Raw genomic sequence first — 18,601 nt, forward strand, 5'->3', positions numbered from 1 at the left:
GACACAACAAAAACAGAAAACTAGAGACCAATATCCCTTATGAATATAGATGCAAAAATCCTCAATAAAATACTGGCAAACCGAATTCAACAGCATATCAAAAAAATAATCCACCATGACCTAGTGGGCTTCATCCAGGTGATACAAGGATGTTTCAGTGTACATAAATCAATAAATGTGATTCATCACATAAACAGAAACAAAAACAAACACCATATGATCATCTGAATACATGCATTTAAAAATATTTACCCATCCTTTTACTTATTTTATGCCATATTATTGGTGTTACTACAAATGAGCCTGCCATACCCAGATGTGGAAGTCTCTATACTTTAAAAAGAAAGGGTTAGCTATATCTGCAAACACCAGAGAAGACCTCATATAGCCAAAGCAATCTTAAGCAAAAAGAACAAATTGACTTAACAAATCAGTCTACTGGACTTCAAGCTTTACTACAAGGCTAGAGTAACTAAGACAGCATTGTACTGGCACAGGAACAGAGATATAGACCTTTGGAATAGTACTGAGAACCCAGATACAAAACCATCCTCATATTGTCATCTAATCTTTGACAAAACAGACAAAAATATACACTGGGGAAAAGAATCTCTTTTCAATAAATGGTGTTGGAAAAATTAGATACCACATAGAGAAGGTTGAAACTGGATCCACATCTCTCACCTCTTACAAAAATAAACTCACGATGGATAACAGACTTAAACCTAAGGCGAGAAACCTTAAGAATTCTAGAAGAAAATTTTGGGAAAACTCTTATACATATCAGCCTAAGTCAAAGAATTTATGAAGAAGAAAGCAATCATAGCAGCAACAAAAATAAATAAATGTGACCTGATCAAATTAAAAAGCTCTTGCACAGCCAAGGAAACTATCATTAGAGCAAATAGACAACCTACAGAATGGGAAAAAATATTTGCATGCTACACATCTGATAAAGGGCTGATAACAAGAATCTATATAGAACTTAAGAAAATCCACAAGAAAAAATCAAACAATCCCATTAAAAAGTAGGAAAAAGACATGAACAGAAACTTTTCAAAAGAAGACAGAATAATGACCAGAAAACATATTAAAAAAATGCTCAACATCTCTAATCATCAGGGAAATGCAAATCAAAACCGCAATGAGATATCACCTAACTCCAATGAGAATAGCTTTTATCAAAAAATCCCCAAACGACAAATGCTTGTGTGAATGTGGAGAGATAGGAACACTCTTACACTGCTGGTGGGACTGCAAATTAGTACAACCTCTATGGAAAGTAATTTGGAGATATCTCAAAGAACTAAAAACAGAAATACCATTTGATCCAGCAATCCTGCTACTAGGCATCTAGCCAAAGGAAAAAAAGACATTTAACAATAAAGACCTCTGCACTCAAATGTTTATGGCAGCACAATTCATGATTGCAAAGATGTGGAAACAACCCAAGTGCCCATCAATACGTGAGTGGATTAATAAAATGGGGTATATGTATATCATGGAATACTACTCAACCATAAAAAACAATGGTGAAATAGCACCTCTTATATTATCCTGAGTGGAGCTAGAGCCCATCTTTCAAAGTGAAGTATCACAAGAGTGGAAAAACAAGCACCACATATACTCACCATCAAATTGGCACTAACTGATCAATACTAAGGTGCTCACATGGTAGTAATATTCATTGGGGGTTGGGAGGGTGGGGTGAGTAAACTCACAACTAATGGACACGGTGAGCATGGTATGTGGGAAGGGCATGCCTCCAATCCTGGCTTGGATGAAGCAAAGTCATGACATGTAACCAATATGTTTGTACCCCCATAATATCCTGAAATTTTAAAAAATAATAAATAAATAGAAAGTGTTAGCTAAAAAGGAATATGTCTCAGAAACAAAAGTCCCCTAGTGGTGAAATTTTCTCAAAGATCCCCTCACTTGGCTCACCACAGAGAATATATGCCTCCAAATAAATCAAAGATTTGAGAATTAATCAAAATAAAGAGAGTATTAGTGATCTTGAGATATACATTAACCTGTATGTGCCTCTACTACATCTGCTGTAATGTAAGGATTGAAAAAAATTTTAAGGAGTCATTCTCTGGATAAATTAGGTTAATACGATACTTATACATCACTGAGAAAAGTGCCCAGAAAGTAGTGAACAATTTTATTGTTACCTGCTATTCCTAATACTGTCACTACAGCTACTGCTATTATTCCTAATATTTGGCTTCTAGATTTTCTAACTCTCCAAATATGAAAATACATAAGGGAGAAATTGTTCAGTAGAGTGTGATTACAAACCTTTTAGTAAACTAGGCTCTGATTCATTTGCTAATCCCGGTTATAACAGTGTCAAGGCAGTGGTGTAGATGTGGTGAGTATGAGGTTGTGAAAAGCCTGTCACATTCAATCACTTGAATCAGGTGGAAGCATTGAACATTTCAGTGGTGGGGATTAAAATTCAGCAGAGAAACTGTTCAAGCAAGAACTAAAGCTTCACTCAGCCATCCATAATCATTAATTCTTTTTCCTTTATTTCAAATGTGCAATTATGCTTACTATGTTCCAGGAATTGTTGTGAAAATTAAATGCATGTGGAAAGAAAGGCACTGAGCTTCAATATGAAGTGTACAACATTGTGGAGAAAGGAAACATTGAATCTGTATCTACATATGTACTAAGTATGCTGAAGAAAAAACACAGGGTTCCATATAGTATTATTCTATGAAATTCTACAAAAAATAACAGGCATCAAGAGAAAATATTCTTCTACCAAGTTCTCTCTTCAAAGCCCCCTTAATCTCCTTGTTCCTGGGACTGTAGATGAGGGGGTTCAACATGGGGATCACCACCATGTAGAACACAGACACCACCTTGTTCTGGTCAGTCGAGTAGCTGGACTTGGGCATCACATAAATGAATGTAATGGTCCCATAGAACAGAGTGACCGCAGTGAGGTGGGAGGTGCAAGTGGAGAAGGCCTTGTGGCCCCCCTCGCTGGAGCGCATCTTCAGGATGGTGATGAGGATGTACATGTAGGAGACGGCTATGACAAACACAGTGATGACAATGATAGAGCCAACAGAAAATGAGGAAACAGCTATAGGGACACTGGCATCAGAACAGGAGAGTTTAATTAAAGGAGCAAAATCACAGAAAAAATGATTGACTCTATTTGGTCCACAGAAGAATAAAGAAAACAATGAAAAGATAAAGGAAGAAGAGTTAAGAAAACCACCCACGTAAGCCACTACAAGCAATTTCACACAGACTTGTGTGGACATTTTGGTTGAATAAAGCAGTGGGTTGCAGATTGCCACAAAGCGGTCATATGCCATGGCAGCCAGAAGGAAGCATTCAGCTGTCCCAAAGAAAGCAGCAAAACCAAACTGGATGATACATCCAAGGTAGGAGATTCTATTTGTCTCCACCAGGAAGTTTACGAGCATGTTAGGTGTGACAGAAGATGAAGAGCCTATGTCAACAGAAGCCAAGTGGCTCAGAAAAAAATACATAGGATGATGGAGCTGAGAGGAGCTTCTGATTAGAATGATTGTGCTGAGGTTGCCAGAGATGGTCACCAGGTAGATGCAAAGGATGATCATGAAGAGGATGATGCGAAGGACTGGATCATCTGTTAAGCCCAATAAGATGAACTCTGTCACAGCAGTGTGGTTCATATCTACCTGGGAATCCATGGGACAAGTAGCTGCTGCCAAAATGAACCTGTGATGGGAAGAGCACATTAAAGCAGATATAAAATTGAGGATTACATTTTCTTTAATAAATAGATGAAGGTTAATATGAACAAATATATCATTCAAGGAAGATTTGGACTAAAAATTGTTTTATTGAATTTAGAGTCTCATTGTTTATAGATTTTTGTGTAATGAATCATTCCATAGTTTAAAACTTTTACCAGAAACACCAAAAAAAAAAAATACACACTAAAAAACCAAAAAGTGGCTTTGAAGCTAAAGATTTAAAAACACAACAAAAAGGGATCATAAGTGCAGCAAAAAGACTAAATATATAACTGTACAATTATGTGATGGAGATTTGAGTATTAGCTAACACTTACTGAATGGTTACTAAATTACTGGCCCTAGGAAGTCTGAATCCAGTCAATTCCTACAGAAACTATGTTATAAAGGAAAGTGAATAATATTTACCATGAATTGGCAGGGCACGGTGGCTCACCCTGTAATCCTAGCTTTCTGGGAGGCTGAGGCGAGAGGATAGCCGGAGATTAGGGGTTCAACACCAGCAGGAGCACAGTGAAACCTCGTCTCTACCAAATAAAAAAGAAAAACAAAAATAAAACACACAAAACCACAAAACCCAACCAGGCATTGGCATGCGCCTATAGTTAGTTGCACCTACCCAGGAGGCTGAGGCAGAATGATGGTTCACAGCCCAGGAGTTGGAGCTTGCGGTGAGCTACAATCACTGCACTCTACCCAGGGACACCAAGTGACACTCTGTCTCAACAACAACAACAAAATGTTTACCAAGAAAATAGTACACTTGAAAATAAGTGCATAACAGATGAGCATTTCAGTTTTCTGACAATTAATGTATAAAAGAGGTACCTAATTAGTTATGTAGTTTACCATGTCTATCAGTTAATACTAGTTTTTAAAAGGAGAGAAGTACAATTTTCTTGAAAGGACAAGAAAGAAATGGAAAGGAATTTCAAGTATGTTGATAAATGAAGTCACCTAGTATAAATTTATTAAGTTTTTTAATATTTTCAATTAAAATGTTACATCATGTAGTTTCATATATCAATCTAATCACTATGCAAATCTTATGATTAATATTCAGAGCACAATTATAGTACATTTATTCAAACCAATCAAATACTTCCCTACTGCAACAATGTTTTCCAATTGAAGTATTGATATTATAGAAGGAAATAGTATTATTTTGGAAATAATATACAGGTGAATAAAGTTTCAGCCTAAAAAGTTTATAGTTTACCCAGGTTCACCCAGTTAGGGCCAGTTTGAATCTCTTCTTCCAGTTATCTGGCTTTACATCTTTGACTTTGTCCAGAGTGTCCAGTTGTCTGTGATGCTGGAGCATTCAGACCAATAAACAAAGTAGATCTTTCTGCAACATATTTACTCACAGTAAGTTTGCAAAGCATCTCACAGATAGTGAAGTTATTGGCATTGTGGATGAGTGCCAAGTTTAGATAGCGCTAAATGAGCATGTGAGTTTCTGCTCTTATGGGTGGATAAATGAAAAATCTTCGTAGGCTGAAATATGCTTGTTTATTCACATTAAAGTGACTCTGGAAACTCAGTTTAATTCAGCTAAAGACTTGCTAGCTGACCAATAGATTACATCTGCCCTGTTCACAATTATGACTTGTGAGTACACACACAACTTTAGAGAATAAAATGTTCTCAAATGGTAAATGAAAATCAGTACACAAGGTTCACTCATAAAAGCAAAATCTTACTTCTTGAAATAAGAATTCACTCATGTTACATTTATAAATTCAAAGTCTTTGTTATTATATAGCAGCAACATGATTTTATTGCCTGCCTTTGGGGATAAATCTCTAAAGATTTTAGAAATTCAAATATGAATTCAAAAGCACCGGGAATCATTATCACATTCTCAAGTGAATATTGAGCAGTTCAATCCACACAAACACAACTAATCTTTAAGGGTTCCATCAATCCTCAAGTGATCAATTTTTCTTTCATTTTATCTAGGTGTCGGTGTACTTTCATTTTATAATTATTGGAAGTATAACATAATGAATTATCTCATGGCTAACTATTGATTCTAAGTTTACTGTGATATTTCAGGTAAAAGATTACTAAACTGCAAATATACACAGTTACCTTAGCTCCACTCATTCAACATTTGTTCATGTTCTAAGTATTTTGTACTGATAGAAGTAAGATTGTTCATTAGGTACTGCTGGAAATAAGGAGTCGAAATCCCACATCAAATTAAATTTTAAATAACACAATTATTTAAGTGATCAATGCATTTTTCTGACAAAAGATATAAAATGAATACTACTAAAGTTGCATAGATAGAGAAATGGGAAGTAAAAAAGCTGGACACCTTCCAGATAAGACTTCATCTATCATACCACACACTTCCAAGGGATGACTACTGGTGAGTGACTCACATGACTAGAATGATGGTGGTAGAAACAGCAACCTTCAACCTGAAGACTCTAAGTCTCTTGCTAACCCTAATGTTAGAAAGTCCTACCTCATACTCTTCCCTGATGCCACCTTTGATGGAAGTGGTTTACCACTGCTGATATAAACCAAAGTTCATTCAGAGCTTCCACTTTGCCAGCCAAGCACTGTGCTTATCACTTTACTACATTATCTCATTTAATCCTCACAATTACTTGGTGAGCAAATAATCCCATTCTGCTAATTTTACAGAGAATGAGAAGGCCAAGGTTTAATCTACTTGTCCAACTGAACTCAATTGGGAAAATTAAATCTAGATTTTAAATTCAGCTCAGACTGAAGGTTAGAATGTGTACTCTGTACTGCCGATGTCACCAAGATCTAAATGCCTCAGTGATGACCACTGCTTCCCAGCTAGTTCCTGATTTACAGTTTTCTCTCCCCACTTCAACAGCTTGCCTAATTGCCTAAAACTAGCTGAGCCTCCAGTCTGTCCCTGAGGACAAGGACAGCATTCAGGATCCTAATTTCCTCTCACGTGCAGTTAACCATACCTCCCAAATATGTGTCCACTTCTCCCCATCTCTCCAGTGCAAGCGCTGTCCTTATTAATTTTCCTATATGCACCATTGCCCTTTCACAGGACAGCCAGAATGAGTTGTTTAATTAAAAGAATTTAATTTTATCCATTCTAATGGTATCAAATAATTATGTGTACTTAATTCAAATGGCCCACCCATTACAAATCCAAAGTCTCACTCCCTGTAGGTAACCACTTTGACTCTTTAAACTATTTCATGTTTGAGATACTTTAGTATCTATAAAATGTCTTGCTAAGGGAAAATTTAGAATTTCTGTCTGTGTTCAGGCTGTTTTCTCCTTTTGTTTAAGTTGAATAAACTGATGCATGGAGAAATTTGGTGGTTTTTCCATACCTGAAAGGATCTGTACAGATTTTGTTTTTTAGACTTTTTACTACAAAGTAAGACCAATAATATTAAATGAGCTAAATATCAAAAAACAAAGAATTTTAACCAACATTCTATTAAAAAGATAGAATAAAAATTAATTATTGCTCACTACCAACAGGCCGTGGAATGTCATGATACTATGTTTGAAATTTACAGAGCAATTAATAAGTAGAGTGAAAATGGAATCTCTCAGGTAAAGTTATTGCAAATAAGTTATTTCTTTTATTCTAGTGAAATAAAGAATAAATATAAAGCTTACCCAACCAAAAAAGTGTTTTTGATTTCTTTTACAGTCATATATATGCCCTTCAGCTTTTTCTTTATATCTTATGGTAGCAAGATATAATATTAATACTCAGCTCAGTTCGCTATTATCTTGCAGCAATCAAAAATGTGGAAGCAATCCAAGTGTTCATGGATAAAAGAATGGATAAACAAAAAATGTGGAATATACATACAAGAGAATATTATTCAGCCTTATAGAGGAAGGAAATTCTGACATATGCTACAACATGGATGAACCTTGAAGACGTTATGCTAAATGATATAAGCCAGTCACAGAAAGACAAATACTGCAAAAAAATTCCACACATAGGATGTACCTAGAGTAGTCAAGTTCATGGAGGCAAAAAGTAAATGGTGGTTTACTGAGCCTGAAAGTGAGAGGGGAACGAGGAGTTATTGTTTAGTGGTTACAAAGTATCAATTTTACAAGATGAAAAGAGTTCTAGAGATGGATGATTATGGTTGCACAACAACGTGAATGTTCTTAGTACCACTGAACTATATGCTTAAAATGCTTAAGATGGAAATTTTATGCTATATGTATTTTACTACCATTAAAAATAATTTTTAAAATAAAGAAACAACATACGCACAGATGAACAGAAAGAATAGAGAGCACAGAAATAAACCCACACATAATGATCAACTAATTTTAGACAAGGTCACTAAGAATACACAATAGAAAAAGGATAGTCTCTTTGATAAATGCTTTTGGAAAAACTGGATACCTGCATGCAAGAGAATGAAATTGCATGCATCTTACACCTCTCACAAAGACCAACTCAAAATGGATTAAAGACCCAAACATGAGACCTAAAACCATAAATTTCCTAGAAGAAAACCTGGAAGAAAATGTTTGACATTGGCCTGGGCAATAATTTTTTCAATTTGATAGCAAAAGCTCAGGCAAGAAAAGCAAAAATAAACAAGTGAAACTACAAAACTAAAAATATTCTGCATAACAAAGGATACATTCACCAAAATGAAAAGGCAACCCATGAACTGGGAGAAAATATTTGCGAACCATATATCTGAGAAGAGGTTAACGTCTCCAAAATATAAAGAACTCATATAATTCAATAGCAAAAAAAAATGATTAAAAAATGGGCACAAGACTAAATATACATTGCTCAAAAGGAGACATATAAATGGCCAAAAGGTAGATAAAAAGCTACTAATCAATACTGCTAATCATCAAGAAAATGCAAATCAAAACCACAATGAGCTATCACCTCATATTTTACAACGGAGATTATAAAAATGCCAAGATATAAGAAGTGTTGCCAAAGGTATAGAGAAAAGGGAACCCTTGTGCACTGTTGGTAGGACTGTCCATTGGTGTATCCATTATAGGAATTGTATGGGGATTCCTCAAAATGATTCAGCAATGCGTTTGCAGGGTATATACTCAAAGGAAATGGAATCAGCACCTCATGGAGATCCTGAGCCACCATGTTCATTGCAATTTTAATCACAATAGCCAAGATATGGAAACAATCTAAGTGTCCATGAGGAGATAAATGGATGAAAAATATTTGGTATGTATACACACACACACACACACACACACACACACACACACACACACACACACAGTGGAATATTATTCAGCCTTTTAAAAAAGTAGATGCTGCCATTTGCCACAATATGCGTGGTCCTAAAGGACATTATGCTAAGTAAATAAGCCATACACAGAAAGAAAAATATTGCATGATCTCGCTTATATATGTAATCTAAACAAAAATGACAAATACATAGAAACAGAGAGCAGATTGGTGGTTACCAGGGGAAGGTGGGAGGCACTGGGAAATGTAGGTCAAAGGCTAAAATGTTGCAGTTATGTAGGATAAGTTTAGCAAACTAATGTACAGCAAGAAGGCTATAGTTAATAATATTGTATTGCATACTGGAAATTTCCTATGTAAGTAGATTTTAGGTGTTCTACAAAAAAAGGGTAACTATATGAGATGGTGGATATGGTAATTTGCTTGATTGTTTTAATTATATGACTAGGTCTATGTATACCTAAGCATGTATAATTTAAACATATACAATTTTTTTAAAAATTCAAAACAAAAAGAAAAAGAAAAATATACCACTTCCTTCTGGTTTCATAGTTTCAGATGAGAAACTCACTGTCTTTCAAGTTGCTTTTCTCTTATAAGGAATGTATTCTGTCAACTTAAAAATCCTGAGGTCTTCATAAATTTGGAGAGGACAGCTTTATTTCTTAAGAAGCGGATTACAACCTGCAGGCAGGAAGTGCAGGCTCTGGCTTAAAACCAAAACCAAGTACTTTGAAGGAAGGGAGGATGGAACAGGAATTTGTGCTTAATGGGTTGGGCAAGTATACATAGCCATCAGGTTATCCGAGGAGCTATGGATACTAACGAAGGGGATGCTAATGCATATGTGCTAAGCAAACATGCATGTTACATACACCCAGTGCTCACTTGGGAGTATAGACAACATTTAAGTGTATTATAATTAGGTCACATATGTCAACCGGTGACGTAGAGATGGAAAGCACTCAACTGTGCAGCCTCTATAAATTAACAAGAACCAGTCCAAGGCTGGTGGTCTCTTCACAGGAGAAAGTTACTGAAATTAGTCACTTGTCAAAGCTCTAGTTAGGACTTATGGAAAATGTGGGTAGGGTCAGCATCTTATGATAATATTGTTTATCTAGAGGCCAGTGTTTGTTTAGTCACTAGAGAAAAAGAAAAACCTTGTGGCAGTTAGAACACAGTTTATTCTTTTAGGTGTAGGGGTGTGAGACTTAACCTTTGCCTCACATGGCCTTAGTCATGTTTATAACTTAGTATCTTATTGACACAAAGAGATACATTCCTACTATCCTTAGTTTGTTGAGTGTTTTTATCAAGAATGGGTGCTGAATTTGTCAAATGCTTTCTCAAGAGACACAGGCTGGCTGAATGGATAAAAAAAAATACAACCCAAGTATCTGCTATCTCCAGAAAACACATCTAACTCACAAGGACTCAAACAGTCTCAAGGTGAAGAAATGGAAAAAACAATATTTCATGCAAATGGAAAGTAAAGGAAGCAGGTGTAGCCATTCTCATATAATATAGAATTGACTTCAAATCAACAATAGTAGAGAAAGGCAAAGATGGTTATTACATAATGGTAAAGGGAGCAATTCAATAAGAAGACATAACAATTCTAAATGTTTACATACCTAACACAGGAGCACCCAAACTGATAAAGCAAACCCTACTAAATCTAATCAAAAAGATAAACAGTAGCATATAATTGCCAAGGGCTTCAACACTCCACTTAAAGAAATGGACAGATCATCCAACCTAGAAAATAAAGACACACTGACTTAAATGGGACTCTAGAATAAATGGGTGTAACAGACATTTACAGAAAATTTTACCCAATAACTACTGCATACACATTCTTCTCATTAGTACATGGAACAGTCTCCAAAATTGATTATATCTTAGGCCCCAAAACATGTCTCATCAAATTCAAAAACATAGAGATCATATCCTGTATCTTCTCAGACCACAGTGGAATAAAACTAAAAATCAACTCTAAGAGAAACACTCAATTCTACACAAAGTCATAGAAATTAAACAACCTTCTCCTGAATGATTCCTGGGTCCATAATGAAATTAAGGTAGAAATCAAAAGATTCCTTGAATTGAACGACAAAGGGGACAGAAGCTACCAAAATCTATGAGTTTCAGCAAAGGCAGTCCAGGGCAGAAAATTCATAGCCCTAAATGCTGACATCAAAAAAACAGAAAGATCACAAATTAAAACTCTAATGATACATCTCAAGAAACTAGAAAAGGAAGAGCAAACCAAACTGAAAGCCAGCAAGAGAACAGAAATAAGTAAGGTCAGAGCAGAACTAAACGAAATGGAAAAAAAAAAAAAAAATACAAAGTATCAATGAAATGAAAAAATAGTTCTTTAAAAAGATATGCAAAATTGAGAGACCTCTTGATGTATTAACCAGGAATAGAAGAAAAAGGGCCCAAATAAGCTCAATCAGAAATGTTAAGGAGCTATTACAACTGATACCACAGAAATACAAAATATCATCTGGGAATGCTATGAAAATCTCTATGCACATAAACTCAAAAACATGGAGGGATTGATAAATTTCTGGAAACACACAAAGTCCCAAAACTCAATCAGGAAGAAACAGAACTCCTGAACAGACCAATAACAGGCAACAAGATTGAAGCAGCAATAAATAATCTTCCAACAACAACAACAACAAAAAAAAACCCAGACCAGATAGGCTGACACCCAAATTTTACCAGACCTACAAAGAAGAGCTGGTATCCATACTGCAGAAATGACTCCATAACATCAAGGACATGGGATCCTCCCCAACTCATTCTATGAAGCCAGTATCACCTTGATACCAAAGCGAGGAAAGGACACAATAAAAAAAGAAAACTACAAATAAATATACCCTATGAATATAGATGCAAACATCCTCAATAAAATACTAGCAAACCAAACTCAACAACTCATCAAAAAAATAATCCACCATGACCAAGTGGGCTTCATCCCAGGGATGTAAGGATGTTTCAACATATGTCAATCAATAAATGTGACTGACCACATAAACAGAAGCAAAAATATAGACCATATGATCATCTCAATAGATATATTTAAAAAATTTGCCCAGCCTTTTGCTTATTTTTTGCCAAAAAGTTGGTGTAATATTAATATGAATTAGCCTGCCACATCCAGATGTGGAAGTCTCTATACTTTAAAAAGAAAGGGTTAGCTAAAAAGGAATGTGTCCCAGAAACAAAAGTCCCCAAGTGGTAAAGTGTTCTCAAAGAGCCCCTCACTCCGCTGTCCACAGAGAATGTATGCCTCAAAAGAAAGCGAATTATTAAGAGGGTATTCATGGTCTTGAGCATTTGCGTAATCTGTATGTGCCTCTCTTAAATCCTCTCTAATATAAGGATTGAAAAAAATGTTAAGGAGTCATTCTCTGGATTAATTAGGTTAATATTGTACTTGTAAATCACTGAGCACAGTGCCCAGAATGTAGCGAACAATTCCATTATTAACTGCTATTGCTAATACTGTTACTACAGCTATTGCTACTATTACTAATATTTACCTTCTAGATCTTCTAACTCTCCAAATATGCAAGTACATAAGAGTGAAATTATTCAGTAGATTGTGATTACAAACTTTTTAGTAAACTAGACTGGGATTCTAGTTGCTAATCCGGGTTATAACAATGTCAAGGAAGTGGTGTAGATCTGGCGAGTATGAGTTTGTGCAAATCCTGTCACATACAATCACTTGAATCAGATGGAAGCACTGAACATTTCATTGGCAATAATTCAAAGTCAGCAGAGACAGTGGTTTAAGCGAGAAGAAAAGCTTCATCCAGCCATCCATTATTCATTAATTCTTTTTCCTTTATTTCAGATATGTAATGATGCTTAGTAAATTCCAGGAATAGGAGTTGTTGTGAAAATTAAATGCATTGGGGAAGAAGAAAGGCACTGAGCTTCAATATGTAGCTTACAACATTGTAGAGAAAGGAAATATTGAACCTGTATATACATACGCACTAAGTATGCTGTAGAAAATACACAGGGTTACATGTAATATTATTCTAAGAAATCCTACAAAAATAACAAGCATCAATAGAAAATATTCCCCTACCAAGTTCTCTCTTCAGAGCCCCCTTGATCTCCTTGTTCCTGAGACTGTAGATGAGGGGGTTCAACATGGGGATCACCACCGTGTAGAACACAGACACCACTTTGTTCTGGTCAGTCGAGTAGCTAGACTTGGGCATCACATAAATGAATGTAATGGTCCCATAGAACAGAGTGACCGCAGTGAGGTGGGAGGTGCAGGTGGAGAAGGCCTTGTGGCGCCCCTCGCTGGAGCGCATCTTCAGGATGGTGATGAGGATGTACATGTAGGAGACGGCTATGACAAACACAGTGATGACAATGATAGAGCCAGAAGAAAATGAAGGAACAGCTGTGGGGACAGTGGTATCAAAACAGGAGAGTTCAATTAAAGGAGCAAAATCACAGAAAAAATGATTGACTCTATTTGGTCCACAGAAGAATAAAGAAACGAAGGAAAAGATAAAGGAGGAAGCATTAAGAAAACCACCTGTGTAAGCCACTACGAGTAACTGGACACAGACTTGTGTGGACATTTTGGTTGAATAAAGCAGTGGGTTGCAGATTGTCACAAAGCGGTCATATGCCATGGCAGCCAGAAGGAAACATTCGACTGTCCCAAAGAAAGCAGTTGAACCAAGCTGGGTGACACATCCAAGGTAGGAGATTGTATTTGTCTCCACCAGGAAGTTTACAAGCATGTTGGGTGTGACTGTAGATGAAAAGCCTATGTCAGCAGAAGCCAGGTAGCTCAGAAAAAAATACATAGGATGATGAAGCTGAGAGGAGATTCTGATTAGAATGATTATGCTGAGGTTGCCAGAGATGGTCACCAGGTAGATGCACAGGATGATCATAAAAAGGATGAGTCGAAGGACTGGATCATCTGTTAAGCCCAATAAAATGAACCCTGTCACAGCAGTGTGGTTTCCGTCCACCCAGGATTCCATGAGTCAATGCAGCTGCTCCTCAAATGAACCTGTGGTGAGAAACAGACATTAAAGCAGTTATAAATTCGATGGTTGCATTTGCATCAATAGATACATGAAGGTTAACATGAACAAGTATATAATTCAAGGAAAGTTTGGACTAAAAATTGTTTTTTATTAATTTTTCTATTTCAACATATTACAGGGCTACAAAATCATTAGGTTACATATATTGCCCTTGCCCCACTCGAGTCAGAGCTTCAAGCATGTCCATGCCCCAGACGGTGCGCATCGAACCCATTAAGTGTGTATATACCCATCCCCTCCTCCCGGCCTCCGACCTGCCCGACACCCAGTGAATGTTACTAATATATGTGCACTTCAGTGTTGATCAGTTAAAACCAATTTGATGATGAGTACATGCGGTGCTTGTTTTTCCATTCTTGGGATACTTCACTTAGTAGAATGGTCTCCAGCTCTATCCAGGATAATACAAGAGGTGCTAGATCACCATTGTTTTTTGTGGCTGAGTAGAACTCCATGGTATACATATACCAGATTGTATTAATCCACTCATTTATTGATGGGCACTCCAGTTGCTTCCACATCTTTGTTTTATTGAATTTAGAGTCTCATTGTTATATATTTTTGTGTAATGAGTCATTCTATATTTTAAATTGTTTTTAAGAGAAACACCAAAACAACTTACTTCACATAATGTATATCCTTTTTTATTCTTTTTATAAAATGTACTCAAAGTGGCTTTGAAGCTAAAGATTTAAAAACATAACAAAAAGGGATCATTAAGTATAGCAAAAAAGGCCGGGCGCGGTGGCTCACGCCTGTAATCCTAGCACTCTGGGAGGCCGAGGCGGGCGGATCGTTTGAGCTCAGGAGTTCGAGACCAGCCTGAGCAAGAGCGAGACCCCGTCTCTACTAAAAATAGAAAGAAATTATCTGGCCAACTAAAAATATATATACATAAAAATTAGCCGGGCATGGTGGCGCATGTCTGTAGTCCCAGCTACTCGGGAGGCTGAGGCAGTAGGATCGCTTAAGCCCAGGAGTGTGAGGTTGCTGTGAGCTAGGCTGACGTCACGGCACTCACTCTAGCCCGGGCAATAAAGTGAGACTCTGTCTCAAAAAAAAATAAAAATAAATAAATAAATTTAAAAAAGTACAGCAAAAAAGATTAAAACATCTAATTGTAGGATTATGCAACAGAGACTTGAGTATCGGCTAACATTTACTGAATGGTTACTAAATTACTGGCACAAGGGTTAAGAAATATATATGCATTTTTTAATTTCCATACAATAATAATCAATAGTTTTAATTCACATTTTGTAGATGAGGAACCTGAATTTGTAACTTACCTAAAGTTACGTAGCAAGTGGTGGAACCAGGATATGAACCCCAGGCAGTCTGGATCCAGTCAATTCCTGCTGAAACTATGCTATAAATGAAAGTGAATATTACTTGCCATGAAATCTAGTACACCTGCAAATAGGTGGATAACAGATTAGCATTTCAGTTTTCTGACAATTAATGTATAAAAGAGGTACCTAATTAGTTATATGGTTTATCATGCCTATCAGTTAAACAACACTAGTTTTTAAAAGGAGAAATACAATTTTCTTGAACAGACAAGGAAGAAATAGAAAGCAATTTCAAGTTTTGTTTATGAATGAAAGCACCTAGTGTAAATTGATTAAGCTATTTTAATATTTCCAGTTAAAACATTCTTATATCTAGTAGCTTGATGTATCAATATCATCACTATGCAAATGTTATATGATTAATATTCAGTGTATAATTGTAGTACACTTATTCAAACCAATCAAATAATTTCCTAATGTAACAATGTTTTCTAACTGAAGTATTGATATTGTAGAATGAAAGAGTATTATTTTGGAAATAATGTACAGCTGAACAAAAGTTTCAGCCTACAAAGTTTATAGTTTACTCAGGTTCACCCAGCTAGTGGACAGACTGAGTCTCTTCTCCAAGTTTTCTGACTTTATATCTTTGACTTTGTCTGGAGTGTCACAGTTGTCTGTGATGCTGGAGCATTCAGACCAATAAACAAAGTAGGTCTTTCCACAACATATTTACTTGCAGTAAGTTCGCAAAGCACCTCACAGTTAGTGAACTTATTAGCATTAAGGCTGAGTACTGAGTTTAGATAGCATTAAATGATGAGGTAAGCTTCTGTTCTTTTGGGTGGATAAATGAGAAATCTTCATAGACTGAATTATGCCTATTTATTCACACTAAATTAGCTGTGGAAACTCAATTTAATTCAGCTAAAGTTACTTGTTAGATGACTGATAGATTACATCTGCCCTGTTTTCAACTATGACTTATAAGTACAAATACAGAAGTATGGGTAAACTATAAACATTTTAGGCTGCAACTTTATTCAGCTGTATGTTATTTCCCAAATAATACTATTTCATACTATAATATCAATACTTCAATTAGAAAACACTGTTACATTAGGAAACTATTTGTTTGGTTTGAATAGAGAGAGAATTTTTGCAGAATAAAGTGTTCCCAAATGGTAAATGAAAATCAATATATCAAATTCACTCACAAAAGCCAAAATCTTACTTCTTGAAATAAGAATTCAGTCATCTCACAGTTATACATTCAGAGTCTTGTTATTATATGCCAACCACACAATATTATTGCCTGCCTTTGGGGATAAATCTCTAAAGATTTTAGAGATTCAAATATGAATTCAAAAACACCAGGGATCATTATCACATTCTCAAGTGAATATTGAACAGTTCAATCCACACACACACAACTAATCTTTAAGGGTTCTGTCAATACTCAAATTAAAGATCACAAATTAAAAATCAAATGATACATCTCAAGGAACTAAGAAAAGAAGAGCAAACCAAACCAAAACCAGCAGGAAAAAAGAAATAACTAAAGTCACATCAGAAGTAAACAAAATGGAAAACAAAAAACCAATACAAGGTTTCAATGAAACAAAAAGTTGGTTCTTTTAAAAGGTAAGCAAAATTGATACACCTCTTGCTAGATTAACCAGGATAGAAGAAAAATGACCCAAATAAGCTCAAGCAGAAATGAAAAAGGAAATATTACAACTGATACCACTGAAATGCAAAATATCATCTATGAATGCTATGAAAATGTCTATGTACATACACTCAAAAACATATAGGAAATGGACAAATTCACGGAAACACAGAATTCCCCAAGCTGCAATCAGGAAGAAATAGAACTCCTGAAGAGACCAATAAGAACCAAAACGATATTGAAGCAGTAATAAAAAGTCTTCCAACAAAAAAAAGCCCCAGACCATATGGATGCACAGCTGAATTTTACCAGACCTATGAAGAAGAGCCAGTAACCATACTGAAGAAATTATTCCATTACAACGAGAAAAGGAATCCTGCCCAGTTGATTCTGTGAAGCCAGCATCACCTTGATACCAAATCCAGGAAAGGACACAACAAAAAAACAAAACTACAAACCAATATCCCTTATGAATATAGATGGGAAAAGTCCTCAATAAAATACTAGAAACCCTAATTCAACAGCACATAAAAAAAAGAAAAAAACACCATGAACAAGTGGGCTTTAGATGTTTCAACATATGTCAATCAATAAATGTGATTCACCACAAGCAAAAACATACATTTAAAAACATTTACCCAGCCTTTTATTTATTTTGTGCCAGAAAGTTGGTGTAATAGAAATTAACCTCCCATATCCAGATGTCTAAGTCTCTATACTTACTTTAAACAGAAAGGGTTACCTGGAAAAGAATGTGTCCCAGAAACAAAAGTCCCCTAGTGGTGAAGTGTTCTCAAAGAGCCCCTCCCTCTGCTCACCACAGAGAATATATGCCTCATAACAAATCAAAGTATTAAGAGGATATAAGGATTGAGAAAATAATTGACAGAAGTCATTCATTCTCAGGATTAATTAGTTTAATACTGTACTTGTAAATCACTGAGACAGTGCCCAGAAAGTAGTGAAAAATTTCACCCTTAGCTGCGATTGCTAATACTGTTACTACAGCTACTGCTACTGTTACTAATATTTGGCTTCTAGATTGTCTAACTCTCCAAATATGCAAATACATAAGGGATAAATTATTCAGTAGAGTGTTGTTACAAAACTTTTAGTAAACTAGGCTGGGATTCTAGTTGCTAATGTGGGTTATAACAGTGTCAAGGCAGTGGCATAAAAGTCGTGAGTGTGAGTTTCTGCAAAAGCCTGTCACATTCAATCACTTGAATCAGATGGAAGCACTGAACACTTCAGTGGTGGGGATTCAAATTCAGCAGAGAAAGTGTTCAAGCAAGAATAAAACCTTCATTCAGCCAGCCATTATCATTAATTCTTTTTCTTTTATTTCAAATATGCGATTATAGTTACTATGTTCCAGGAATTGCTGTCAATATTAACTGCATGGAGGAAGAAGAAACTGAGTTTCAATATGAAGTTCACAACATTTTGGAGAAAGGAAACAATGAATCCATATATACACCTGCATTAAGTATTCTGCAAAACTATAAAGTGTTCCGTTTAATATATTT

At 35.8% G+C, this 18,601-nt stretch overlaps 2 protein-coding genes across 2 annotated transcripts; both read right to left on the bottom strand.

The window, feature by feature from the left end:
• Positions 1–2,738: 2,738 nt before the first annotated feature.
• LOC123642072 (olfactory receptor 502-like) lies at positions 2,739–3,704 on the bottom strand. The gene has a single exon (XM_045556998.1). It carries the CDS (start codon positions 3,702–3,704, stop codon positions 2,739–2,741), a length of 966 nt encoding a protein of 321 aa, XP_045412954.1.
• Positions 3,705–13,067: 9,363 nt separating this feature from the next.
• Positions 13,068–14,042, bottom strand: LOC123642398 (olfactory receptor 502-like). Its single transcript, XM_045557450.1, has one exon. The coding sequence runs from the start codon at positions 14,040–14,042 to the stop codon at positions 13,068–13,070; it is 975 nt and encodes a 324-aa protein (XP_045413406.1).
• Positions 14,043–18,601: the final 4,559 nt, after the last annotated feature.

The sequence above is a fragment of the Lemur catta genome, chromosome 7, assembly GCF_020740605.2.
Source record: "Lemur catta isolate mLemCat1 chromosome 7, mLemCat1.pri, whole genome shotgun sequence".
NCBI classification, from domain to species: domain Eukaryota; kingdom Metazoa; phylum Chordata; class Mammalia; order Primates; family Lemuridae; genus Lemur; species Lemur catta.

Excerpts from the sequence above, each read along its gene's own strand:
- LOC123642072 (XM_045556998.1), bottom strand. The coding sequence starts at position 3,704 with ATGGATTCCCAGGTAGATATGAACCACACTGCTGTGACAGAGTTCATC.
- LOC123642398 (XM_045557450.1), bottom strand. The coding sequence starts at position 14,042 with ATGGAATCCTGGGTGGACGGAAACCACACTGCTGTGACAGGGTTCATT.